The 27619-nt window shown below is 43.8% G+C and overlaps 1 protein-coding gene across 2 annotated transcripts in view; it reads right to left on the bottom strand.

Moving 5' to 3' along the window:
- Positions 1-2141: 2141 nt before the first annotated feature.
- UBE4B (ubiquitination factor E4B) overlaps positions 2142-27619 on the bottom strand; it is a 72744-nt gene continuing 47266 nt past the window's right edge. For both annotated transcript variants that reach the window (XM_019541655.1, XM_019541654.1), the window contains 17 exons: positions 26738-26794; positions 24415-24531; positions 24219-24317; positions 23584-23697; positions 22397-22595; positions 21978-22116; positions 18121-18220; positions 17136-17263; positions 16717-16815; positions 15096-15331; positions 13638-13764; positions 12532-12676; positions 8349-8483; positions 7415-7606; positions 4646-4820; positions 3927-4073; positions 2142-3472 (listed from right to left, as the gene is read on the bottom strand). In XM_019541655.1, coding sequence (XP_019397200.1) covers positions 3411-3472; positions 3927-4073; positions 4646-4820; positions 7415-7606; positions 8349-8483; positions 12532-12676; positions 13638-13764; positions 15096-15331; positions 16717-16815; positions 17136-17263; positions 18121-18220; positions 21978-22116; positions 22397-22595; positions 23584-23697; positions 24219-24317; positions 24415-24531; positions 26738-26794 — 2271 coding nt within the window. In that variant the 3' untranslated portion in view covers positions 2142-3410. The remainder of the gene's footprint in view (positions 3473-3926; positions 4074-4645; positions 4821-7414; positions 7607-8348; positions 8484-12531; positions 12677-13637; positions 13765-15095; positions 15332-16716; positions 16816-17135; positions 17264-18120; positions 18221-21977; positions 22117-22396; positions 22596-23583; positions 23698-24218; positions 24318-24414; positions 24532-26737; positions 26795-27619) is intronic.

Below are 27619 nucleotides of genomic sequence, written 5' to 3'. Positions count from 1 at the left end.
AGCTTCACAAAAAGTGACTAGATCATGGCTTCTAAGTATCAACCACAAGGGAAAAAGTTTCATAGTTTCTAGGGTCGGAAGGGACCTAAGAAGATCATCTAGTCCGACCCCCTGCCATGGGAGGAAAGAGTACTGGGGTCAAACGACCCCAGCAACGTGTAAAGAAGCGGGCTTCCCTTGCCAGGAAATGAACCCAGGCCGTGGCGGTGAGAGTGCTGAATCCTAACCACTAGTTCTCACGAGTAGCACTATGGCAGGCTGTAGCAGGCTGCTAAGCCAGTGACTACAGCCCAGCTGTAGGCAGTAATGCTAATGACAAGCTGCTTAGGACTGGGCCAGCTGTGGGAGATAACTAGCTGGCCCACAGGAAGTGAAAGGCTCCCAGGAAGAGGAAGCCAGACAGACAGAAGGTAAAATGTGAGGGCCTGGCCAGCAGTTACAAAGCAAAGAGATCCAGGGGCTGCAAGACTGGGAGCAGCAGCACCATGGCAGAGACCTGAGTCACAGCCAGTGTGAGAGGGAAGATTACAGTGAGGAAAAATCAGCAATAAGCCAGAGGCACCTTCTCAGGGTCTGAAGAGGACTCAGACCTGTGGAGCTAACCCTCTATAGACTGTATTTATGTTAATGTTTGAGGACTGACTGATGTGGGAGGACACCTATGTGACAGGTGTGCCCTAAGAGCAAAGGACTATATTGCGTTTAAACACTATAAGCTAAGTGGTAACCTTGAACCCACTGCAAGCACACACAAGCTGCATTGTAAACTATTTCTGTTCGGTAAACACGTGAGATGTCCACTGTATGTTCCTATTGAAAAGGGCTAGCAGTGTAACTATCGTTCTCTACAGGATTCCAATTCGCATCAGTCTTCCATAATGAATATTGAATTTGTGACATGAAGTGACAGTGGGATTCCTACCCATTAAAAAATAGGAGCCCTTGGGGCCTAGACAAGATATATCTAAGTGATTAGTACCTAACCTCAGCTTCTAGCCAGTGAGCAATTCTTTCTGCCTTCAGCCTGTTCTTTTCTTATTTTAATTAATTAAATCAGCAGTGCTAAATCTGTATAAGATTTCTTAATGTTTCAGGCACTCATAGCTCCAAAACAAAGACAGGCACAGGAGACGAGACAAATCTCTCTATGCAAATGCTTAAGTTGCAGTGGATGAAGGGGAACTAGAAAAGAACATTTCTTCCATCTCCCCCCTCCCTAAAACCATCTGTTCAAAGCCTGCTAAGGGAAATCTGAGGCCATTTGAGTGTTTTCATTTGCTAGGTAGTAACAATGAGGTGAAATCCTAAAAAACTGAAGATTATATATGAAGAACAAACATGCACATTGCTGAACAAGCCTCCTTTATCAGGTAAGTGATCAATTCATAATTCTTGCTAAGAGTTTAATCAGTAGAGCAATAAAACCTTGATAATTAGATGATGATTCCTTTCCCAGCTGAAGTACTGAAATCAATCAATGTTCACACTAATTACTTGACACAAAGAAAAGCTATTAGGTCTTTTTACAAAAACTGAGATTGTGAAAGGGACAGAACCACATTGAACATCAGTCGCAGCAAAACCTAAAAATTATGATGGAATGCGATGTTAAATGAGTGTAAGATTCCTTTTTTAAGCCTTCCATGGTCAGAGTACAGATTAACACACTGAACAGACTGCTCTCTGCAATCTTTCAGATGCCCAGAACCATCCCTAACCATTCATAGACTTCCCCCTCCTTCACATTTTTCATCTCACTTACCTCTCCCAAGGCTTTACTGAGCTATTATCTAACCTGATGCAAGAGGTGAGAACAAGCCTTCCTTTGAAGTTTATCCACCTTGCTTCCTGACTGGCTGTGTGCAAGTGCACGAGTGTGTCTGGCAGATCTGAAGAAACATAAGACTTTTCCAGCTGGCAAAAAAAGGAACATTAGCTTGAAGGCCACACAAAAGGAAACTCTGCATGTGTGTTAAAAGCAACTATTCACATGTAATTGAGTAGTTTTGCCTCTGGAACTCTAAATCAATATCAGCAACTGGAGTCAGAGCAGCAAGATACATTATAGCTACTCAGCCATACTCAACACATGCTCTTTTCCTTCACTAAGCCACTGTGAGAAAAGGAAGACACAGAGGAAGTTCTTTGTGAATGTGTATCACCATTTATTGTAGTTCAAGAGTCAGGAATTGAACAGAGGACACTGTCAGCAAAAAAACGAGAAAAAAAAAACAATTTTTTTTTTTTTTTTTTTTTTTTTTTTTTTACAGGCTTCATTTTAAAACACTGTGGTTTCAAATCCTTTTTAAAAAGGAAATTCAAGTATCTTAAGCAGGGGGCAGTAATACAAAAATGTTTTGTGGATTTTTTTTAGTTTTTTAAAAAAATGTAATTCTACATTTCCTGCACCCTTTTTGCTTTGGTAAGGCCAAGCTATGGATACAAACTGGTATGCAACATAAAAATGACCCCGCCCCAAACTGCAGGCTCCAAGACTAAAAGGATCTGCTCTCTGGAGACAAGCTGTAAAGGCTCAGAACTGTCACTTAGCATATCCTATCTCCAGCGTTAAAAGAAGGTTTATTTTTTTAAAAAGTCACTGAAGTCCTGGTATTCCCAAACACCTCATTGGTGGCAGCTGCTTCAACATGTTCCTATCCACAAGGCTTTTCAAAAATACCAGAGCATCAAGATTCTCTCCATTTAACATAAAGGGACATCTCAAAGAACAGAACTTAAAATCCACGTGTCAAATATCTTGCCTTTTTTAAATTATTATTCTTGTGTGTCTTCTAACACCAATTAAAAAACAAATATGCGAATATAATATAAAAATACGATCCCAAGATTAACACTTTGTTGCAGGCACAGTTATCTCACAGAATATGTTCTCTTGGGGGCAGGAGAAGGATTTTATTTTCATGGGGACTTTTTTTTCGCATTACAAAGAAAGACAGCAGTGCAGGTTTATGGGAGGAAGAGAAGGGAAGGAAAGAGGAAAAAGTTACTTTAGCAGCAAAATGTCCGATGTTCTAACCACAATCAAATTAACGGATATCTGGCTGTAAAAATAAAGTTGAAGGGATGCTGCTCTGATCCATTCATCTTTGCTAAAATAATTCAGCTGTAAAAACCCCAAATTGTGACAGGTTGAAGGACTTTGTTTTGTAACATGAGCAACTTCCTAATTTGTCCTCCATGCTATTGACCATCCTTATCATTTAAATATATGTACAAGAATTAAGCTGCTTTTCTTCTCGTCCACATGCTTCTGGTCACTACCGGATATCACTGACGGTGGGCATGCTAATCCCAGCATTAGTTTCCAATGTATTATCTGCACCACCATCACTAGACCAGCCCATGCCCTGCTCTTCTCATTGGCATTGGCGTGCGCTGCAGGGGAGTTTTTAATGGTCAGCATTCTGCTTGTCTCTCATCCAGGCTTGGATTTGCTCTTTCAGTTCTGGCACTTGAGATGAAGAGAAAAAACAATGAATGATTAATGTGAAAGTTGTAAAATTTTAGCTATGCCATTATCCTGAAGAAGACAGGGGCGTCCTTGGGTTAAGAGAGGCGGTAAGAGGAGCCAACTCCTGGGTTACGTTCCCTGTTCTAGCAAAAAAAATTGATGCATGGCTTTAGGGAAATCCTTTCATCTCTCTCTGTCTGTGGATTAGATATCATCTACCTATCAAAACACGCCCAAATGACAGGAACTCTGGACAAGTTCAGATACTAAAAGAAAAATGACAAAGACTAACCAAAGACATAAAACTTGAACTTTTCTGAGTAGGCTGGAGTGAGGGAACTGCTGCTTTACCCAGGCTCCAATACTGCAAAAGCTTCAGATGCATCGGACAATCTGCAACGAAGCTGTGCTCCACTGTACACCATTCCAGTAATTACAGTAAAAGTAGAGCTACCTGGTTCCAGCATGTTTTCTGTCAGCGTCTGCCGATTGAAGGGGTCAGTGGAGGAGTTCAAAAGGTGCCGTAGGATTATTGATCTGTCCATGATCGTTCCAGATGGCAGCCTTACAGGGTCAGTCATCAGGGTGTCCATGAGTGGATCTAAAGAGAGTTCAAGCTTTACATCATCATTAAATTACATGCACGCACACACGCCTCTCAAGACCACAGATGACTAGGTATATTACTGATGTAAATTTTAAGGGAAAAAAAGGCTCTTAGGCATCTCCAGCCAGCTGAACTAGAGTTGTAATGAGGGCAGCATCAGATAAGGACATGTACGGAAGGGCAACACTTGCTGAGAAGGGGACTACTGCTGAGATAAAAGCTACCTCAGAATGCAGAACTGGATGGTACCCAAATTTAACATGGGAAATGCAGTGTAAAGGCCCAGCACTTGAGCACTGTAAGGATCAAAAAACCCTTTAAAAACTGTAAAGCAGATTTAGCACAGACAGGGATAAACATGGATAACAAGCTCCTGATTAACTTTGTTCTCTTCACTCAGACACTGTTTCACTGAACTGGGGAAAAGAGCAGGACTTGAGGGCACCAAGTTGTTTCCATTAAAAGTTACAAATTTTAATTTATACTTGCATTATGAGACTGTATGTAATCTCTATTCCCCCTCAGTTCCCTCTACCCCCAAATCAATATTTAGAATATCAACTTGCCTCTAAATTCATCTGGAGCATCACTATAATCGATTTCCGCACGGGCATTCTTGGCAACAATTTCCTCCACCTTCTCTGCCAGCAGCTTGAATTTCTCTATTGCTATTGTTGACTTGATGCCAGCCTTCCTCATCTTCGAGATAACCTCCTCAAACAGCTCTTTGCTGTAGGACCTCTGTAAGCAAGGAAAGCAAGCTGACCGTGGGAACTGGTGGCAGTTTTGCTTAGCTACAGCAACTTGATGTAAAGATCTCGGCACCCTTCTTTAAAGAAACTAAAAGCTTCATCACTAATGTGAGGTAGGGAGGGGCAATATAAGAATTATTTCACAGCGGGGGGTGAGTACAAAGGCACTTTTCCATCATTCCCCACACTAGTCACTATTCAGGACAGGAAACAAGGATGTTGTAATACTCCACTGGGGGAAAAAAAAAAAAAAAAAAATCAGGAAATTTAGGGAAGTCAAACAATTGCCAGAGTTGTTGAGACAGGACACCTGGTCACACACAGATAGTTGGGTTTTATATTTAATTTAAAAAGTGACAGCTTCAACAACCTCAGTTCAATTTCTGCGTAACTGCCACCAACCCACAAGTGCTTCAGTTAGATTGCCATCCAAGAACTGAATCATCCAAACTGCAGTTTGCTTGCAGGATGCAACAGGGTCAGGGTATATGGTAATATAGATTCAACAGTTTTCAGAAGTCCAAATTCCTATGTTAAGCACTGCATGGATTAAGGATCTGACTACTCTCCCCTGCTAGGTTAAAGTGGGAACGTGTACCAGAGCCACCTCAGGGAAACAAGCCTACAAGGTTCTCCTCTATCTTGGAATCCAAACAGTTTAACTCTCTTACATACCCACACTATTGAGATTACTGTAATTATTATTATAATTTAACTATAAAATCAGATGGTACCTTCCCCAATATAAAACTATCTATGTGCCTGAGTCTCTCAATGTGCCTGACAACTGGGGGTTAACCATATGGGCAGGGGCCTCTTTTTCCCAAAAAGTACAACAGGTACATTTGGACAAATTACTGAAAACACTGCAAACAGTTTGAATGATTAAACTGATGTAATTAACCATGCCATGTGCCAAGTGGGTACAGAAAAGTGGGAGCCAGGGTCTGACTGAGGAAATCTAGAAAACAAGCAAGAGATCCAGCTATGGACTACTAAAATCCTGACCATGAGGTGCCCCAAAATCAGGCTGACTAGCTAACTACTGGCTTACAATTGCTCCAGGCAGATATATTAATCTCTGCAACAACATGGAATCCTATTCTGGGAAAGAATGTAATTCCCCGCTCCATTCCCTAATGACAAAAGATCCTACTGAAAAAGTAATTCAGTAGTTTCACAGAGGGAAGCTGGTACCAGCTGGGATCCTGCCAGTTTGATGCAGCATGCAGCACACTGGAGGAGTAGCCAAGCTCTGTTTCTAAAACTGTGCAGCTACCCAGCACAATACAAATCAACCACAGACAAAAGGCATACTTCACAGCTTCCATCAACTTTTGCATCAGTCTCATGAAAACTGAAGAAAATAAATATATATAAAGGACTTTGGTGAAGCACTTACATTCTAGAGACTACAAAGCCACTTGCGTTCACTTTCAAAGTGCTGGGTTTTGAAGAAAAATGTATGAAAAATTAGTTTTTTTTATAACCTAAAGACCTTGTTTTCTAAAATCTTGCAAATCGGTTTTTAAGCAGGTATGAGTCAAACAACAAACATATGACCTAACGCACTAGGTCTCATGAATCCATAGTATCTGTGGGCATTATAAAACATTCTTAACACAGCTACAATTCTTCAGTACCATACATCCTGCCGAAGCATGGTATTCAGTGCTGAGGACACTGTGTACCCACCCCAACTCCATGCCAACCGGGAGGGGAACAGAGAACTATGGGCACCATGCCCAGGGCCTTGGAAAGGTCTTCACATTTCTTCTACTATGTGTTTGGACTTGCAAAGCAGCAATATCCTTTTGAGAGTCCCCATTATAATCAGACATATTTTTTAATTCAATAGCTATTAAACTATTGTGCGTTTTTCCTGGTGCTTCCTTCCTATCACTGCCAGTTACCAAGATACTCATCACTCCCCTCAAGACCTTTTTTTTTTGTAATCCATCACTCATTCATTTGTACAAGTCACAACTCAAGTATACAGCAGTTAGGTGGGGACAAATGAGAATGAATCACATTAGTGCTGGAACCGGAAGAAAGCCTGGTTGACATTCTGGTTTTTACCCATACCGAATAGCATTAAAGGGACACCATGAATTTAAAAATTACATGCAACTTCCCCTCTGCTACTGACACCACACGTACTGATAAGAGAAAGAACTTTAAAAATCCAACTGAATTTTCACTATTTGTGCTGTTGTTTTGTTTTGTTTTTTTTTTACTGTATTCTCTCAGACTAGCCTAATACGGGTAGAATAGGGGAATCAATTAAGCCAGTTCCACAGCTCAGCGACTGTATTTGGGATGCAAACAGGGTTTTAATTCTTTGGAAACATTTTCCATTAGAATTTTAAGCAGGCACAGAAAGGCTTCCTTTTTGTCTTTGGATTTGGAAAAAAACTTGTTCTTCTACCAAACACAAGCTACTGGGCCACAGTTTTTCCCCTTTAACTGGCAAATCAGTACAAGGGACCAAGGGAACAGCTTAAATGTATTCACACAAGCTTCTGCAGGAGTGATTTTGCAAAGATGTTTGCCAAGGTCTTCACTCCCTCCTCTGGTACTCACCTGGTCATCAGCAATTGCTTTAGCAAAACGAGCACAATCTAGCTGCAGGTAAATATCAGTCAGTTGGTCCAACAGCTTCTTTGGTTCAAACCCATATTTCTCAGGGTTTTCAACTTTCAGGTCACGGCACTTAGGGCCACACAGTTGCTGAAGGTTAAAGTTCAGCATAGCAGCCAATCGTGGTCCAAGTTCCTATACAGGCAAATGTAAAGCACAAACAGAAATGAGGAAGCTGTGAAGAAGGGCTAGTACCCTTTGGGGGACAGGCATCAAGATCAAGAATTTATGGCACTATGATTTCCCTTCACAGAAGCTTCTGCTGAATTCACAGGTTTCAACACTGCAATCTCCCAGCAGCACTTCTTTTTTTCAAACTGAAGCGCTAAGCATACAAAATAAAAAACAATTCAACTCGTATAAATGTACCCAAAGACCACATGTGACTAAGAATATTACTGGCAGAGGGGTTTCTGCTGATGAGAAACTGGAAGTGTCACGTCCTGAGCCAAGTACCAAGCAGACAGAAGCTGCATGTGCTTCTCCCTGTGGTTTGCAGTACCACACCTTTCTTGAGGACACCTTGCTTTGTTACAATACATACTCACTGTGGGAGTTTAGGTTGGATGCTCTCAACCCTGCTCAGAAAGGTTCAGACTCTGGCACATCTTAATTTTCCTCTTAAATCTGTTAAATTCAGTGCCAACATTTTTAAAGTCTCATCACTATTGGCCACTACAGATCTAAGAAATCTATGATTTTCTCAGCAGCTAAGAAACCACCAAATCACAGACACCACCAATTAGATCTCAGTGCACTGGGGTGGGAGTGAAGGAATATGCTACAATTCCTAGCCTGTTAGCCAACCAACGTTTTTTAAAAAGCTAGAAATCAGTCAGGCAGAGGAAAACACTAGAGCACGACCGGTCATACTTACAGGTCTGAGGAAAGGCTTCTGAACCTGCTTGGTAAGGATATGGAACATATCAACAGTTTCTGTTGCCAGGGCAAGATATGAGCGAGACACACGCTCATCCTGAGCAAGCTGAGACTGACGAGCCTGTTGCTGGTCCTAGAAAATAAAGACGTAATGATCCAAAGGCTAAGTCCTCAGAACTCATTACCAACCCCGAGCAAAACAGATTCATAGATGCAGGGTTGGAAGGGACCTTGTAGATCTTCTAGTCTAGCCCCCTGCCGTGGACAGGAGAAAAACTGGGCTTAAATGACCCCAGCCAGGTAAATGCTGAGCCTCCTCTTGAAGATCCCCAGGATAGGAGCAATCATCACTTCCCTTGGAAGTTGGTTCCAGATCCTAGCTGCCCTGACTGTGAAGTAGTGCCTTCTAATGTCTAGTCTAAACTTACTCTCTAGCAACTTGTGGCCGTTATTCCTTGTTACTCTGGGAGGCGCTTGGGGGAACAAGGCCTCTCCCAAACCCCATTGGTCCCCCCTAGTAAGTTTATAGATAGCCATCAGGTCCCCCCCTCAGCCTTCTCTTGCGAAGGCTGAACAGGTTCAGGTCCCGTAGCCTCTCCTCATATGGTTTGCCCTGCTGTCCCTGGATCATACGAGTGGCCCTCCTTTGGACCCTCTCAACGCTGTCCACACCCCTCCTGAAGTGTGGCACCCAGAACTGGATGCAGTATTCCAGCTGTGGCCTGACCAGTGTCACATAGAAGGGGAGGATCACCTCCTTGGCCCTGCTTGTGGTGCATCTGTGGATGCAGAATAAGGTACGGTTAGCCCTTCTAACCGTGACCTCGCATTGTTGGCCCATGTTCATCTTGGAGTCAATAATGACTCCAAGATCACTTTCCGCCACCGTGCTTTCAAGAAGGGAGTTCCCCAGCCTACAGATATGTTGCTGGTTCCTACTGCCCAAGTGCAGCACCTTGCACTTGTCTGTAATGAATTCCATCCTATTTTCATTTGCCCACCCCTATAACCTGTCCAGGTCCTGCTGTAATCTGTCCTTCCCTTCTAGCCCACCTCACCCCAAATCTTGGTGTTGTCTACAAATTTAAACAGGCTGCTTTTCACCCCGTCATCCGAGTTGCTAATAAAGAAATTTGAATAGTGTGGGCCCAAGGACCAAGCCCTGGGGGACCCCACTACCCACTTCCTTCCAGGTCACAAATGACACATTCGCTACCACTCCGAGTGTGACCCCTCAGCCAATTTGCAATCCATCTGACTGTGCAGGCACCAACGCTGCAGTCACCTAGCTTTTTAATGAGAATGGGGGCAGGGGGGACAGTGTCAACGGCCTTCCTGAAGTCCAGAAAGACTAAATCCACCGCAACACCTGCATCCAGTGATTTTGTGGCCTGATCGTAGAAGGCAATCAGGTTGGTCTGACAGCAGAACTGCCCCTAGTGAAACCATGCTGGTTGCCCTTGAGCATCATCCCCCACAGATACAATCCTGATCTACTTTTGGCAGAGAAAAGCGATAGACTAAGATATGAATGTGATCCCATTCTTTGGTGTCAGGTATGAATACAGCTTCCCCACTTACTGGTATGCCTGGGGGAGAGTAAAGCAGCAAACCACGGGTGTGCAAAATACAGCCCACGGGCCTAATCTGGCCCACGGAGTGCCTAAAAAAATTCAGAAAATTACTACCCCTCTGCCCCTAGCTGCCTGTCAAAGATGACAGGAGCCAGATGCAGTAGAATCCAGGGGAGCCATTGGCAGGACTCAGCAGCCACAGCAGCAAGGCTTACTTGGCCCCACTCCACCCACAGCCCACCTCCATCCCAGCCCCTCTGCCTAGCACAGGCTTCTGGCCTGGGCCCCTGGGGCTGTTCCTGCCTCCCTCCCCCAGAGAGGTGAATTTAGATAAGAATGGGATAGAGGAGAGGGGGAGGAGAGGACTGTGTGCCATCACCCCAGTCTTCAGGGCTGGACCATGCTGGCACCTGCTATGCAGCCAGGAACCATGTGGTGCCAGAGAATGGCAAGCAGCAGGCATTAAGGTGGGAAATGGCAGTGGCAGGAGTGGGGGTAAGTGGCAGTGAGCAGGTGTGTGAGAGTGCAGAGATAGCTGGGCAGGGACCCAGGGCAGAGTGGCAGGAGCATGGGCTGGCAGGGGCTCAATGGAGCCAGGCTGGGCTGCACCAGCAGGGAGAGGGGAGAGTCAGCCCGACTCCACAGAACGCCTGCCAGCACAGGCCCTGCACTCCTGCCGCCCTGCCCTGGGCCCTGTGTTCCCACCCAGCTGTCACTACATTCCTGTGCGCTGCCACTTGCCACCCCTACCTGCCCCATCTGCTGCCACCATTTCTCCCCTCTCCTGCACGTGGTTCCCAGCTGCATCACTGGACTGCAGGACTCAGCAGAACTCCTCGCAATTCTTGGCTAGCTTTGTGCGGTGCCAGCCAGGCCAGGCTGGCTCCTGCTACATCCTGCAGTCTCAGCCTTGCAGCTGGGACATGGTGGGGAGGGAACAACACGAGGAAGCGGCAGAAGAAGAGCAGCAGTGGCAGACAGGAGGGGGAAATGATGGCAAGTGGGAGCATGGAGCCAAGAGAGAGAGAGACTGCCATACAGGCACACACCGCCCCCCACACACACCCCAGCCACCCTCCCCTTCCACACATGCCACAACCCTCCTCAGCCACCCTTCCCCCCCACACGCTCCATACCCACCCATACCCCACATATCCACACACGCGCCGCCATCCCAAATACACACACCCACATCCCCCCAATCCTATACATACCTGCATGCCCCACACCTATCCAGTTCCCCACACCCTCTCCCCACACACTCCTCTACACCCTATATACTCACAGTCCCCCCACTGACCCATACCCTGCCCACAATATACAATAGTAACACTTCATTTTAAGCTTTTATACTATCACTTCTACGTACACTACGCAAACGCAAATAAATCAGGACAAAATATTTTTTAAAATCAGATGTTGTAGTAGATGTTTGAGTTTAGAATATAATTTGCTATTTTTCTGGTTCTGAGATGGCACACCCCCTTGCTGAAAGGAGTACTTTCGGGGGTAAGAGACGGGACTTCTGGTGGCAAAGGTCAGGTGTTCGGGGACAGGACTTCTGGTTCCAAGATGGTGACCAGGGGGCAGGGCACCTATCAAGGGGCAGGGCTACCCTTGCAGCCCTCCACAGCTTGCCAAAACTTGGTAAGTGGCCCTCCAGCCACAATAATTGCCTGCCCCTGAAGCAGACTGTATCAAAAGCTCTAAATTGCTGTATCACTCCACAAGATAACTAGAAATGAGATCCCCTGTTATGGGATTCACATGGATTCTCTAGCATATTTGCTCACTATAATTTGCTCTTCCCCACCAAATGCCAATACTTCATAGCCATCCTAGAATCGGAGAGTCAGGCAGAAATCTTTCTGGCTTGCAGTTGAAGGACTTCGAAGGACTTCTTACTCCAAAAATCTATGGCCATGTGCATTATTAAAGCCAGCTAGATAAGACTGCTGTCAATACTTTGAGCATATGCAACCTTTTGGGTATCATTTCATTATTGTTTGCATTTGGGGAAGAAAGCAATACCTTTTTGGAGGATAAAGCAATTAGAATTTTCTTGTCTGAAGAAATGCAGCAAAATAGATCTTGCCCTTCTTTTTATATCTTTTCTATGCCAGTCTGCTTTTTAAAAATCAATAACCTTAAAATAAAAATACCTGACATTGGCAAGTCAACACACGATTGTTGTATAATCAGACTGAAGTCTGAGGTTTATTCTCTTCCTTTCTAGCCCAAGCTTTCTGCAAGATCAATGCTGTGACTCTTTTCTAGAACAATTAGTGGAAGAGAACTCAACTGATGGGCATTTTCCAAAGCTTTCATTGTAAAGGTTTGCAAGCCCGTTTCTGCACTATGATTTTTAGGTACACCTCATAGTCTTCCCCTGCACACACACACTCCATGCCAAACCTGATGTAGCTCTGCAGATTGGTTTTTTTGTTCAAGAAGTGGTGTCTGACATGATCTTGGCTGCAAAAGCAGCAAAAGGCAACATACCCCAGGGCTGCTTTTGCAGAGTTGCTCATGGGTTCTCCCTGTACTCAAAAAAGCTTTAGCACACAAAGAAAGATATGTTTTTGGGAAAAGCCCAACTATACCCACCCTTGGCAGCAGGTCCCACTGTTCCTTGTTCTTCATCTCCTCTTGGACTTCATGAATACGCTTTAGGGACTCCAGACTCTCATCCAGCAAAAACGTTGTGTCATTTATCAGCATATTGATGTAGCGAACAAACTGTTTCCCAGAGCTGAGAACATTGAAGCAAATATTTATCCCTCCACAGCACAGCGGGTGCGTTCATTCCAGACTGTGACTCTCAATCTGGATCACCTGCAACCTTTCCCTCACATTCCACAGTCTGGACAATTCATTGCCCTACTCCAGAGCCCAGGCTGATTGTGGCTGCAAGAACCCATGCAGACTCCACATTCCTCTTTGTTTAAATGGTTGCAGCTCTGGCAGGGGTGCCTAGTCATTCGCAAGATGTCAGGTGAAAGCAGCATCTCTCCACTCCTGACAGCAATGGCAGAGCACAGAGGGAAGACATGGCACAAGGGGAGGAAAAATTCTACCTCAAAGAGCAAAGCAAGGACAAAATTGTCATTTAGCTAAGAAACCACAGGGTGGACCCAAGCAAACCCATCAGTGTATGGAAAAAGAACATGAGACAGACCAGCAGAGGGAGCACAGTGCAGAAGAGAGAGGGATAATTCCTGTTTCTGCACAGTGAATTAAACCATGATATGGTCATTAAATGGCAATTAGGACAAGCATGCCCAGAAAGGTCCCCTGCAGGATCTGAGTTAGGGTCCCCACTCTCCCAACTCAGAAATATGCTCCGTTGCTGCTCACTGTTCCCTCTAACAAAACACTACAAAAAAGCACATCCCGGGGTATTTTTGGCTCACTATGACAACGGCAGAGACAGCACATGTTTCCCTCCCCACAAAAGCAAGAAAGAACAAGCAGTGTGCAGAGCAAAACAGAGGGCTTATTTGAAAATGAACATGCAGGGAGATTTCCTCTTCCACTTCCAGGCTTAGTATGTTTTTTCTGGCCCTGACACTAAGTGTCTGTTCAGTTCTGCTCTTGGAGCGATCAGCCTTGGACCTTCATTCCAGTAGTCTTTACACTTCAAGTGGAGGGTTAATAGGCTCTCTGCTGGCTTTCATGACAGCAAGCTGCAGCATGCATAGCCTTTTACTCACTTGAACTCTTCCATGAAGGTGCCATGGTGAGCTATGTTCTGCCAGAGACTTTTGAAAATGGTACTGATGTGGTAGCGGATGGTAAATTTGTCATAGAACTCGCTGGTGGCTCCAGTGTGCTCAACATCTGAGAAAGAAAAAGACCCCAATGTTTCCACTAAAACCTCTTCACCCCCACCCCTCCCCTCCTGACTGCACTGTGTTGGTACATTGTACCTTCCCTATCACACCTATCGCTGAGCAGGAATAACTGGAAACTGCAGGAAATGAAAACCCCTGGGTAGATTTCAACTGGGTCCCCATTTAAAATAGCTGTGCCCACTATCTCCCAGAACCAAACCTTCACGGGATATGGATCCCACAGAACATCTCAGAAGGAAGGGAATACCATACCTCTGCCTTGACTCCATCATTTAAAAGCACATAACTGTTTATGCTTGCTAATACTTGCAGTACATATAAAATTAAACATATATTATCCCTTTAAAAATGATGAGGTTTTGTCTCTCAATTAGAACAGGTTTTTGTGATTAAATCAGGTGATTCGGTTGTTTCTACATCAACTGAATCTGAGGGCCATTTCACACAAGTAATGATCCATACTAAGACTCTCTCAGGGTTTAATATTTCCAGTCATCACCACAGCACGTCAGCACTTCTAAATAAAACAATCAATAGTAACGGTAAAGTCCCCAGTGTAATTTATAAAGCCTCTGGCTCTTCTCTGTTTTGGAGGCAAAATTCTGCTTGCATATAGCTTTGATTTTTATTTTAGGAATTTGCCATTTCTTTTTGTTTAGGCTGCTTGCATTGTTTCAGGGTAAAACAATACAATAATTCTTGATTTCAAATACATACAGCACAGTCAAATAAAGCTCGCTAGAAAAAGCTTAATACGGCAAGAAAGATAGGGCTGGCAGGGACCTCTGGAGGTCATCTATTCCAACCTCTTTCTTAAGGCTGGATTATCCCTGCCTACACCATATATCATTCAAGTGTTTGCCTAACCTGCTCTTTGGCAAAAAAAATTACGGGGAAAGGAACTGACAAAAAATACAAAGCCAGAGTGCTCAGAAATTACCTGGTTTTGTAAATTTTAAATATTAGCCTTGATGTTGCTATCAGTGTAGGCACCAGTCTTGTGATCTCTTCTCTGCCCTGTACATTTGACTCTCAGCAAGTTTTCTTACCACAAAAAGAAACCCGGGAGAAGTCTCCCAGGTTATGTGAATATGCGCACACGGCCTTGAGCACAACAAGTTTCAGCTCCAGGCTTGGCACGTATGCACCACTACAGCATTATAAGCATCTTTACAGGGTTTAGAAGTGCTGACACAAATATGGTCAGAAAGCAAGATAAGGCCAAACCTGGTCAGGATCCACAGGAGACCGGCCTTGATATTTCAGAGCCTAAAGCAACTGATGACACGCGCACGCACTTCCCTCCCAGTGTCTTACCTGTATAAAACTTCATCAATGAAGGGACTAACAATTTAGTGGAGAGAGGATGATTCTCAATCATTTCAAAGAACTTCTGTGTCCGTGGCTGAACGGCAGGGTTTGTCATGAACATCACCTCCACCAGCTTCGCAATCAGATAGGGGTTTCGGATGTAGTTCTGGTTGCACAGCATCACAACAAGGAACATCACAATGTCCTGAGTGCAGGGCTCATAAAGCACCTGAGGAGCATATCTGCAGAGAAGGAAGAAAAAAATAAGCATGCAGCATCTACAAGGAATTCCACCATGTATCTACCTCAGGCAACTACAGGTTTAGAAGGCCCATTAGCACTAGGAAAACCATACGTCATTTTGACACCACCACTACCTGCCACCATGGAAACAAGATATTCATTAGATTCTATTAGAGGCTCTTGCCAGTAGTCCTCCAGGAACTGGATCCTGGTCCCCAACTCCAGGAAACAGGCCTCCTTTGAAGCACAGCCTCATTCAGCTGCTGCACTTTCTCTGGCATCAACATCTCCTTAGAAGTGTCACTTTAACAACAGCTCCTAGGAGCTGTCTCTTTGGAAGCTGAGCGGAAGATAGGACTGCAGGAGGGAAACAACTGAAATCCCAAATTTTATAAACAGCTGCCTAGTCAGTCTGAGGAAGAGCTGCACTCAGCTATAAGGTTAGCTTTAGAAATCAATGCAATTCTGTCAAACCCACAAACTGAAGGGCATTTCTTTCACTGTCGCATCTTACTTTTACATCTGTTCTAGAGCTTGTTAATACCTCATCAGACCTACAAGAGATGAAATTCAGACCTCTCTCAATATCAAGAGGGTGGTGGCTTTTTATACCACCCTACGCTGAAAACGGAGTCTCCTGTAGACTGTATGAGAGATATACATATACACACAGCTTCCAATCCCCCTTGCCAATATTCACCAAGGGTTGAGAATAAAGCAGCTTGTGGTTCCTTGAAAGTCACCTGCAACCCTGTTCCTACAATGCCTTAAACAGTGCCAGAGGTACAAGCAGCTCATATGTAGAGGCTAAAGCAATAGCCTGCTGGCCCAACCTTCTCTTGTCTGTACACCTACAACAGTACACATAGCTGATCCCCATGGAGTCACCAAAAGATGCCAAGTCCCACATCCCCAGCACCACACAGCCTTCAAGTGAGCTAAGAAAAGGACAGAGTCACAAAAACAACACAAAGTTGCACAGAAATGAAGAACTAGAAGGAAAAAGGAGAAGCTGGAAAGAACAGGGTAGGGGTGGGAAAGGCATAGCTAAGGTAAGCTCTGGATTTCCTCTCAGGCAGGCACACAGGGGGCTACCAAAGTCCGTGCAACTTATCATCACAATTTGCCTCGCTGCACTTTCTCCTGCCTTCTCTGCCTTTCCTCAAGCAGAGAAAGCCATGATCAACAAGCATGTTTTTACTGGTCTTGCCTTTGCACTGGAGCTGGAATTGGCTTAGCTCAGTGTCCACACTGGTTTTCAGCTACAGAGATGGCAAATGCCAAAGTGGATCCAGAGACTACTGCAAACACTATCAACAATACAGTATCATGTCACAGTACAGGGAAAAAGTAATAGCTGATCTTCAAGCATGACTTGACTTACTGAACAATAAAAAATAAAAATTCAGCCACATCTTCCACGTAGAACTCCGGCAATGCTGCAAACACCTTCGGAACATCAAGATTTAAAGGCAGCTTCATGCTACAGAACAGAAAACACACAGGGACAGAGTTAATGAGAGGGATCGTGGACTAGCCAGGTTAAACAACATTTTGCGTTTGCTTACAGAACAGCTCTTTGCAGACCTTCTTAAATGAGGAGTTTTAACCAAATCTTAGTGCTTCACATCAGGAATCCACACCTGAAATTTTTACTGCTCTAACCAAAACTGTTGCATAAATAAAGCTGGCATTCTTCACAAACTCATCCATTGACATGAACCAACCACAAGTTTTCCAGCAGGTGGTAAAAGTGAGAGACTGGCTCAGAGAGTAACAGACATCCCCAGCCCTGAAACTCACTTGGGGTAAGCAGGGTCGAGGATGCGAAGCATCAGCTGAATCACCATGCCATAAAAATTCAGACATCTCCTCAAAAAGTTCTCATCTAGCAAGCCAGCATCTGCACACGCCTTGCAACGCACCAGCTTCTGCAAGAGAAGATGCACATAAAGGCTTATCCAGTGCAAGATGCAAGTAACACAACACAAAATCCACCCAAATAGCTAAACATGTCAAAGAAAAACTATTCTAGGTAACAGTACACTTGAAAGAAATAACAATGAAATCAAAGATGTCCAATATGAACATATACATATATATATATACACATATATACATACACAGGTGAAAACCATTGCTAATTTGTAGGCAAGGAGTAATTACTCTAACAGTAGTACAAGAACAGGAGAGTTAAGAAAGGAATCAGGGTGAGGTGAATCGCTCAACGTTGTCTAGATGATGCAGCAAAAAAATTTCCATCAACTGAAAACTGGGACTATTATGCAGACCACAGAAATTCTCAGTGAGCGACTGTAGCACACCCACTTTGGAAAGCTCTCAGTAAAGGGAGTTGAGGACCTTGGAGTTCTAAGTTCAGGTTGGCTCTTAGTTGTGCACGCATATATAGAGATCCTGAGTAGTTGCTTCGGCTCATTACTTTTATTTTCCCATCTGGAAGATGGGGACAGCAATATTTTCAGATTTCCCAGTGCTGTCCCGTGGATTAGTCTGCCACTTGCTTTTAATTTTAAAACTGCTAAGCACTAAGGGGTTTCAACCCCTATCATATGGTGCATATTTATGAGGGTACTTAACAGGTATTATACTACACTATAACATGCTACAAACAGACTACACATACAAGAGCATCTAAGGAACGTTTTCAGACGCCTTCAAAAAACTCACCACTTATCAGCCAACAGATCATTTACAGTGAAAGAAAACATTAACACTGCACTTACATATTGGCAAGGCCAGTTAGTTGCCATCCCAGCTAATTACAAACCTTAAGCTGCGTTTTACAGCGTTTCAGCATTTCTCGATGTCTGGTAGCCAGAGGCGAATCTTTCCATTGACTCTCATTGTTTTTCAGATCCTCGACAGTCCTGTAAATCATATGAAAATCACTGGTAATTATAGCAAAGGGGACACTTAATCTATCTGGCTTTCTTGCCAAATTTTCCCTCACTGATTTTATTAAAAGTAAGATTACAAAGCTCATTCTTCAACCAAAACTACGCCATACCATGACAAGAACAGCAAGCTACTCCTGTATCTTGCTGAAAACAAAGGCAAACCTTGTCCAAAGGCCACATGCTAGGATGCACCAGATACATCAATCCAAGCCTGACATACCGATTAAACTTTGTTTCTCAATTTTTTTTTTTTAGAACCAAAGTATCCCTTGATAGACCCAAGACACCCTTCAGAAAATGACAGTTCTTAGCTTTCACTCATTTTTTTGACTATGAAAACAGGTCAAAATGGTTTCAACACTAAGGATTTCTTTTTTAAAGCTCTGGCCCCATCCGTTTATTTTCCTAGGGACAAGTAGCAACAGCACACTTTGTGTTGCTACTACTTGTACTCAGGGAATGCCCATGCCATGCATGCTCTGGCACGTAGCAGGTGACGACAGCCAGATAGAGAAGGCTGGGTCCAGCAACTGTGCTGGCCCCAGCAACTTTACCTGGGGTCCTGGGGGCCTTGGGGAGCTGCAGCTGCAGTGTTCCTGTGGCTGGAAGCCTGGCCTGCAGTTGAAGCATGGCTCCGGCTGGCCAGGCTCCAGTTTTGGGGTGCACACACTGCTTCCATGTGTACCACGCAGTTTTTTTTTTTTGGCATGGGTTTTTTGACCCTGGGACCTCCTGGAGTCAACCCCCCCTCTCCCACCATGCAAGGTAGCAGCATGCGATATGCCTGCATGTGCAGGGTGTAGTGACAGAGATGGATCTGCAGTGCCATATACCACATGTCCACACCTGTCTGGACATGGCCTCTGGGGTTATCCTGTGAAACATGTTTGCAAACCTAAGCGTGCTAACATTGCTTGGCACCCCACGGCACCCTTGAAAAGACCTCAAGGAGACCTGTGGTGCTGCCACACCTTGGTTGAGAGCCAATGTATTAAGCAAACTAGAGCCATGACCAAAAAGTTGGGGGTGGGGTGGAAGCAGGGAGGAAGACAGAAGAAAAAATGGAAAGTAGAAGAGGCAGGATGATAACAGGGGAAGAATTCTCCCTTCAGGAATAGCTAATCATTTAATCACCACATTTTGTACTATTTATTTTTTACCAAATCTACAATATAAAAAAAAACCCACTTAAACCAAGTCATTAAGAACCATGATGGATAACAGAGATGATCTAACTAACAGTGAGAACACCTGATATTCAGGCCCAAATCTCATTTACCTCTAGGAGCAAGGGCAAAGAGATGGTGAAAAGCAGAAGCAGCTAGAAGGAAAAAAGGGAAGGTACCAACATGAATTTCCCCAAATATGTTCCTCTCCAGACCAGGTACAAACGCAATCCCTGTGCCATCTCTGGATCCCAACCCCCACCAGACATTTTCTTTTCCAGATTTCTTCTTTTAACCCACAATCCCTCTGATTGCAATTCTAAGCTGCATAGAGGGAAGGCGCGTAAACAAGGATGAAATCATTCCCATTCTCTACATCCATGCAAGGGCCACACTTATCAATAACACTGTTGGCCCTTTCCTCTTGGCACAGTCAGTGTAGATCTAACATGGGGAGTAAGTCAATGGTAGACTAGCATCACACAACCATCCACACTAAGCTCTTTTCTGGACACGATGAGTTCAAGTATCTTCTGGACTCAGCACATTTTAAAAGAGTAGTTCTCAGTTCAGCATGCAAAGTATTTATTATTCTCTCCTATTCTGCTTCCATTTCCTCCCTCCTTCAGGCATAAGAGTAGCCTCTGCTTCCTCTTGCCCCTCCCCCACCAAAACAACTGCTATCTGCTGTGGCTAATTATCTAACCTTAATGTCTTTATGAGTGACATCCAAATACATGGCCTGATCTTCCTGGGAAATGCTGAGTACCCATAACTTCGACTGAAATCAATGAAAGCCAAAAGCACTCAGCGTGTTGGAGGACCAGACACAGTTGCTATGGAAACACCCAATGACTGACAAGCCTAAGAGGAATGGTTATTCTTAAAATCCAGGGTCTGCTTATTCAAAAACCTTTGTTTATGTACAACACGCAATCATTCCTCACATCCAGGCCCTAACAACCCTCCTGGATATTTGTACGTGTATATCATAAACCACAGGTTGGCAACATACGGTCCACAGGGCAGATCCAGCGTCACAATTTCTGGGACCCTGCAGACTGCAAGGAACATCCCACAGTGCAGTGCACTTCTGAATAGGTGGAGGAGCTGTGGCAGCAAAATCCATTCTGCACCACGCACCAGGCAGTAGATCCAACAGCAGCGAGTCAAAAAAGGGCTCCAGCATGTCCCCAGCCAGACAGGGACTTGTGGAGCAGTCAGGTAATGATCCATGTAGGGCTGTGCTAGCTAGATTGCAGCAGATGGGGATGCTTTGCAAGTAGGAAAGTTATGCTGGAGACTGGGGTGCTGCTGGGGGTGCCTTCAATCGGTGTATAAGGACTGCCTACCCACAACTCCCCCTGGGCATGCAGGGCTGGGGTTGGCAGGTGGACAGGGGTTGCTCTAGCGGGTGCTCCATGAATCTCTCTCACTGGTCAGACACTGCAAGCAGCTAAGGCAAATCCAGCAATCCTTGTACGTGTGCTTTGTGAAGACGCTACCTGGTGTCACATTGCTGGTGAAGATCAACAGAAGAATAAATTATACGCTCCAGAACTCGTCATGACTGAACCGTTAATTGGGCCCTCCATTACTGAAAGGTTATTAATCCCTGCTATAAACAACTCACAATAAACTATTATTGAACGTAGATGAAAGATTCCGCAAGCCATCTGTGGTCTTACTGCCAAGGGACTTTTACTAAGTGAACAGAATGATACGCCATGGAAAATACTCATGCTGTATAATCTGCTCTTACTTATTGCAGTGGGAAAAGTACTTTGCGACTGCGATTCTACAGCTATAAAAGTCTATTTGGACTCATGACAAGAAGGGAAAACAAATGCATCTTCATGTTAGCATCAAAATTGTAGGGTTTTTTAATTTTAGAAACGACAGGCCACTCGTTGAATGACACAAGCAGCACCATCGCTCAGATTCACTGTAGGAGCTTTTACATAATGAAGGAGATGATCACTTCTTATCCTTACACACCACAGTAGCCCTGAGGAACAATAAAAATATGATCTGTTGGGGGGATACAGAACATCAGACAGAATAATGATACTCTGCTTTTAAAGCAATCACTGCAATGACTTGCACATCAGACAGATCCAACTTCATATACTTCTATCGCAGTGCAAAAAGGCCTAGAGTATGATATCCTCACACTTCTGGTGGTGCCACAGAGCACTCAACAGTTTAACCACTGTAAACATTACCAATAACATTGCCGTAAGGGGCTTTTGAGAAAGATCCAGTTCTCCAAGACAGGGACTCCCAAGGAGTTTGGTATTATTTGTTCACCTAATCTCTTTTCTTTCCCCTATTAATTGAATTTGTGATGCAAACCACTGCCAAGAAACTCTGTTAGGACTAAAAACAGAAGACAGATCACAGGATAGACACCACCATACTCTACAACTTAAGTACATCCATAATGTGCTTTTAACTTCCATCATATTTGCAGGAATCAGAATCACACTCTGGAAAACACTAATTTAAGGTGACAGTTGGAATCTTGTATCACATGCTAGGTAACTAACACAGCATCTAACCTGTTGAGTTCCCTGATGGCCCGCAGTCTACGGATGTAGCGGCGGCAGCTTGGCAGGATGGAGAGGTGGTGGGCATGCAGGGTTAGAAAGAAGCATTCCGTTGGGAATTTCGGCTCAGAAAATTGAGACGGATCCCTGTCTAGAAAAAGAAAAGAAAAAAGAACAAAACATGGGACCAAGGACAGTGAGAAAAGAACTGGATGAAGTAGTGAGCAGAATCTGACCACCCCAAACTTCTCTGCAAATCTTCAGCTGAATTAATGAAGGCAGAAAACGGTACCAAGCAAATTATTTAGGGACAGGAAAAAGAGTTTGCAAAAAAATCAACCCAAAATATCTCTAGCATCACATATCAAAATATCACTAGTACCAGAACAAAGGGATTGAAGTAAAAAGGAACATGTATGTACTACACTTACAAAGCTCAGCCATCCAGTCTGTAACATCCTCCATGGTTGCTTTCACTCTCGTCTCATCCGTTGGGAGGATGATGCGACACCTCGGATGGAATATATATGTGGGATCAACTGTTTCTAGCTTAATTTTTGTGCTTAGCTGCTGCAGAACCCATAGGAAATTGAGCATAAAACCATCTGTGGACACCAACCGATCATCTGTCTGTAAGGCAAGGTACAGAAAGTGAATGCTTGGAAAAGGTATCTTAAAATAAATTAGTGGGTGACAGACCTTTGCAATGAACAAGTTTAGGAGCCAAGCCACTATTAATAATATAGAATATATGACAAAAAAAAAGACAGCACCTCTAAGGAGACTTCCCAATAACTAGAGTACAAGCAGCTGTAACTGCCAATATGGTCTCCTTGTCCTGTGTACATTTAACCACTCATTTTTCAGGAGCATTAAATGTATAAATCAAAATGGAAAAGCAGTAGGAAGGAAAGAGGGGAAAGACGCTGAGAAATTTTTAGCAAAGTTATATTCAGGACCAAGAAGGATTAGGTATGTTGCTAAGCCTTGCTTCTTACCCTTTACCTTATAAGCAAGATTTACAGTGGTTCCTGGAAGTTTAAGTTCTGACAACAGTTTCAAATGTTGCGTCTATGGAAAATGGGAACCTCAAATAATGCCGCCTCAGCAGCACCTGTTTATATAAGGTATGCCAAGGAAAAAACTGGTACGAAAAGCAGGTAACTAGTTACAAATGTATGCGCTGTTGCTTCTGCAAATTTGTGCTAGTTCATTCCCAGGGCATACACAAATCTACAAGTCACAAAAACGTGAAACCTGGCAACTTGACTAACAGTTAACTGAAAACTTTCTTGCCCCACTTGGTAGACACTTCCACAAATGGCAGGTTGGTATATATCAATAAAAGGGATAAGCTTCTGCTACAGAATTATAGGCCAACATATTTAGCTGGCATCTCAGTGTTCACCCAGGAGGAAACATATGCTTTAAGCTAGCAAGTAGGTTAATTTCAGAAAATAATTTAAAGAATTCTTTTGAAGACTGATCCAAATGGATTTTCTGACTGCTTCAGTCCTTGCAGTCCCTTTGATTTCTGTTCCTGAAGTACCACTGTATCAGCAGACATCTAGAGCTAACTGCATCCAGGATGAATAGGAATAGAGCTTCCCGTGTTTACCTGCATCTGTGCCTTCTTCATGTTGGCATTGACAACAGCTGCCATGTAACTAAGAGCTGCCTCCCGAGTTTCCCCATTCAGCAAAATATTATGTAGAATCTTGAACAGTTCTAGCTGAAATGTAAAGTGAAAGATCTGTTCATAAATCAAATCTGTCTCCATTTCTACACAAGATAACTTCTTCCCCCAAGTTCCAAGTGACTACTGAAGTATTCTGAGAAGTCTACAGAACATCCTACCGAAGTGGAGTCACATTATACAAAATACTGATACTTCAGCTACAGAAAACTTCTCTCTCTCTCTCTCTCTCAGAGAGACATAAACAGAAGAGTATACCTTAAAAATCATGGCAACATATGTCCTATGATAACGTACCATGTACTCTTTTATTTATCCTCAGACAAAAACTACATTCCATAGATATGCTCAAAGCCTGGCTTCAGGACCTGGTGAAAGAAGTCTTGACTTGTGGTCCAGTGGGTAAACCCTACTTGCCTCTTCTTTTACCTGCCCTCACCCTTACTGCCTAAGCTGGATTTTGTTAGAATACTCTTCACCAACGCTGTTAAAACCAGGCATGAAAAAAAACTATGGATAAAAGTCCACCTGCAGGAGCAAACTACTGAGACACTCACCCTTGCCAATTCCAGGTAATGCTGCAAAGATTGGCTAACAACACGGTTGTTTTCAAGAGTAATGGCAGGCCCTGAGAAATACTTTTCAACCACTTTAGTCTGAAAGGAGAAAGAATATTTGCAAGCAGTACAAAAAGCACATCTTGTGGTTTATTCTCAGAAAAGACACTGCAAGCAGCGCTTCTTGAGCACTTACATCATCTTCAGCAAAGACAGAGAGACTGAAGAAAGCGCCAAGGTACGACAGTCTTTGCAGCTCACGTCCTGCACCCGGGCTTAAAGATTTAGGCAACCACAAGGGCAAAGATACAACCTACCAAAAAAAAAAAAAAGAGCAAGAAACAGTAAGACACAGAGCTGCCAAATCGGTAGTACTCTTTTTCTATTTGCATTACCATTTTTGCACCTTTTATCCTTGACATCTATCACATTCTCAGTTCTTCAACACAGCTGTGTTGGCTGCTAAGTAACAAGGTCTCTGCTTGCTTAGAATTTTAAAGTATCACAGTCTCTATTCTAGGTCTCTCTGTATTCCAATATGCCGCTTTTTAGGGCGAGATCTCTTTTCACTGATGTTGCTCCTCTCTTAAGCTTACTGCTGTTAAATATTTCACTAGTCCTCAAAGCTTCAATCAGTATCAGGCCCCTGTTCTAGCAGGTGCTAGACATACCACAAAACAAAAAGTAGCCCCTGCTCCCCAAAATTTCCAATACAAGGAGCCTTAAAGTACCACAAATTACAGATGCAAATCTTGACCAGACTGGTAGTGCCAAGGAAATTAGTTAATTGAAACAACAGTCCATCAACAAACCTGCAAGTTGATCAGCAGGGATCCAGGTTTTCTGTTTGCTCAGGAAAAAAATGTGGATTTTCTCCTTTAAAGGAGAAAAACACACAGATTTGTTTTCCTTTCAAAGAGAAAAACCCAGGAAACCACAGGTTTCCCCTTGCAGGCTGACAGAGTTCCAGCCAGCAAAGGCTGCTCGGGGATGGGGGAAAGTGGGATGCAGGGTGCACCATGTGCACATGCATGCACACACATGCTTGTGGCAACCCGGCAGTGTGGTGGAGAGCAGCTCCAGCAGCTTCCTCCAAGTAAGTCTAAGGAGGGAGGTGGGGAAAGGGAACACAGGCGATGTGTATGTACACATGGGGAGGGTTGGGGGGGGAACACATGGCCCCCTGAGATTTCTGCACCCACAGTGGGGCATAGGGCGGCAACTGGGCCAGATAAGCTCCAGATAGGAGCCATTTCTGTGGCCCAGAGGGTGGTACCTGGCATGGGAGGGAATGCCATGTCACCATGGCTACCAAGGTGAGGTGCTCTCTGCCCACCCAGCAGAATGAGGGGCATAACTCCACAACTGCTGCACCTGACCGTGGCGGCCATGCTAGCACAGAGCTCCCTCCTGTGCTGGGTCCTGCCTGCTGGGCTGCACCGGCTGCTCCTGCCTGGAGCTGGTCCAGCTTGGCTGCAGCCCCACACCCCACTGAGTGCCAAAGTCGGGGAGGCATGTGCCCCCCTCCATGTCACTTGTGCCCACATCCCCCTTTCCCCACACACCCACCACCTTCCTCACACACTGGGGGGCTGGGTCCTGGGGATAATGGGTCAGAAGTGACAGGCACCAGCAGTGCTGGGATTGCTATGGGTCAGGAGTGAGAGGCAACGGCGTGAGCAGGGGCAAGGCACTGGCATATCAGGCCTGTTCAGCACCACAAAGTAGCCAGGGGGACAGCCACAGCTGGACCCATATCCTAATAAGCAAAGGAGACAGAGGGAGCTCTGATTTTCCTTGATAAAAAAACCACAACCAAACACCAAGATAAATAACTATTGAGAACTTAATTTATTATAATGATTGATGCACTGGTAGGCTTCCAAACTGCTTTAAAATTGTAAATATATCAATAAAATTGTATTCAACTGATACCTGCATATAAAGGGGCTTTTCATTTTAATAATTGCAAAAAAATGCAAGTAGGCATTTTTTTAAATCAGAAAAATTGGGACTTTCATCAGAGAATTTGGGATTTTTAAACAGAGGAAACCAGGTTCCTTGCTGATCAGGAGGTGGCCTTACCAGTTTTAGCTCAAGGCTGAAAGCCAGGAATTTATCTGGCTCAGCCAACTGACTTCTTTTGTGATGTTACGACAAGCCACTTCTCTGAGGCTCAGTTTTCCAGTTGTAAAAAGTCCCAAACCCTGATTTTTCTCTTAAAAAATTGAGTCATATATTTCCCGAGGGCTCTGTAAACATGATAGGTGAGCACTATGTACTATGTAGCAGAAATATTGTGTGTCAACAACATGTAGGAAAAAGTGAATTTAGCAGTAGAACTAAATTACCCAAAAGTACACTCTTTCCAAGAATAAATATGCCCAGAGCTACACTTCACAAAACTCTGGTTACAACTTGTTTTTAAAGCAATGCAAGCAAGCTTCAAGAGAACAACTTCTCTACTCTCGCCAGTTTACAGCATTTCTGGCTCACTAAATCAATCAGGATATACTTACCAAGCTGCACATGGGGTGTGTTTTCCCAAACTTGATTTCACACAGTTCACCTAATGCCTGCAAGGAAAAATCCCATGAACAGATCATCCACGTGCATTTTCCACATCATCTTTGGTGAAAGAATAACCAAGCTAGAACATTTAAAAAGCCAAAGACTGCTCCACTAAACTTCCTGGCAAAACTTCCCTACACTATAATGGAAACAGGATATAACTACCCTAGTGACTATTTTAGCGTTTGTGTGTTTTCCAAGTTGTCTCAAGAAAATTAAATGGTTCAACTGGACAATAAATATTGCACTTATTTTAGAAATTAGCTGTGCTAGTTATTTCCTTCTCTGGTACATAATGATGCCATTGCTGGACTCCTGAACTGCCATACAAGAGTCAGTACCAGTAATAAATAGAGCTATTGTCCTACACAAACCAAGGCTTTTGTCTTCCAACTCTGAGTGGAAGCCTGTCAGATGAATGTTGAGGCCTGAAACAAAGAATCCTATCTACAATCTCTAACTCGCTTTAAACTCCAGCAAAGAAGTAAAGAAAACAGCTATAAAGGAGGATTTTGAAAATACAAAAAAAAAAAAAAAAGTAGGCTTTCATGTGTTCTACTTCTCTTGTGCTACAAGTTCTCATGCTTCAATTATACTACCGTGAGCACAGCTACTGCTCTATCCCACTGACTTGTTCTCTCCCAGTATAAGGCTCTGATGAAGAAACTCCACTTAGAAATATTACTAGCCTATGCAGCAGCCAAAAGGCAAATTTCACAAGAGTTATAAATTGAGACTAGTAGGGGAGCCTGATAATAGAAAAACAAAACTGCCCAAGAAAATTTGTTTGTTTAGGAGTTTGTTTTATGGTTTGGGGTTGTTGTTGTTTT

The sequence above is a fragment of the Crocodylus porosus genome, unplaced genomic scaffold (genome assembly GCF_001723895.1).
Source record: "Crocodylus porosus isolate Cpor-Errol unplaced genomic scaffold, CroPor_comp1, whole genome shotgun sequence".
In the NCBI taxonomy this organism is placed as follows: Eukaryota; Metazoa; Chordata; order Crocodylia; family Crocodylidae; genus Crocodylus; species Crocodylus porosus.
This window is presented reverse-complemented; position numbering and strand designations above follow the sequence as displayed.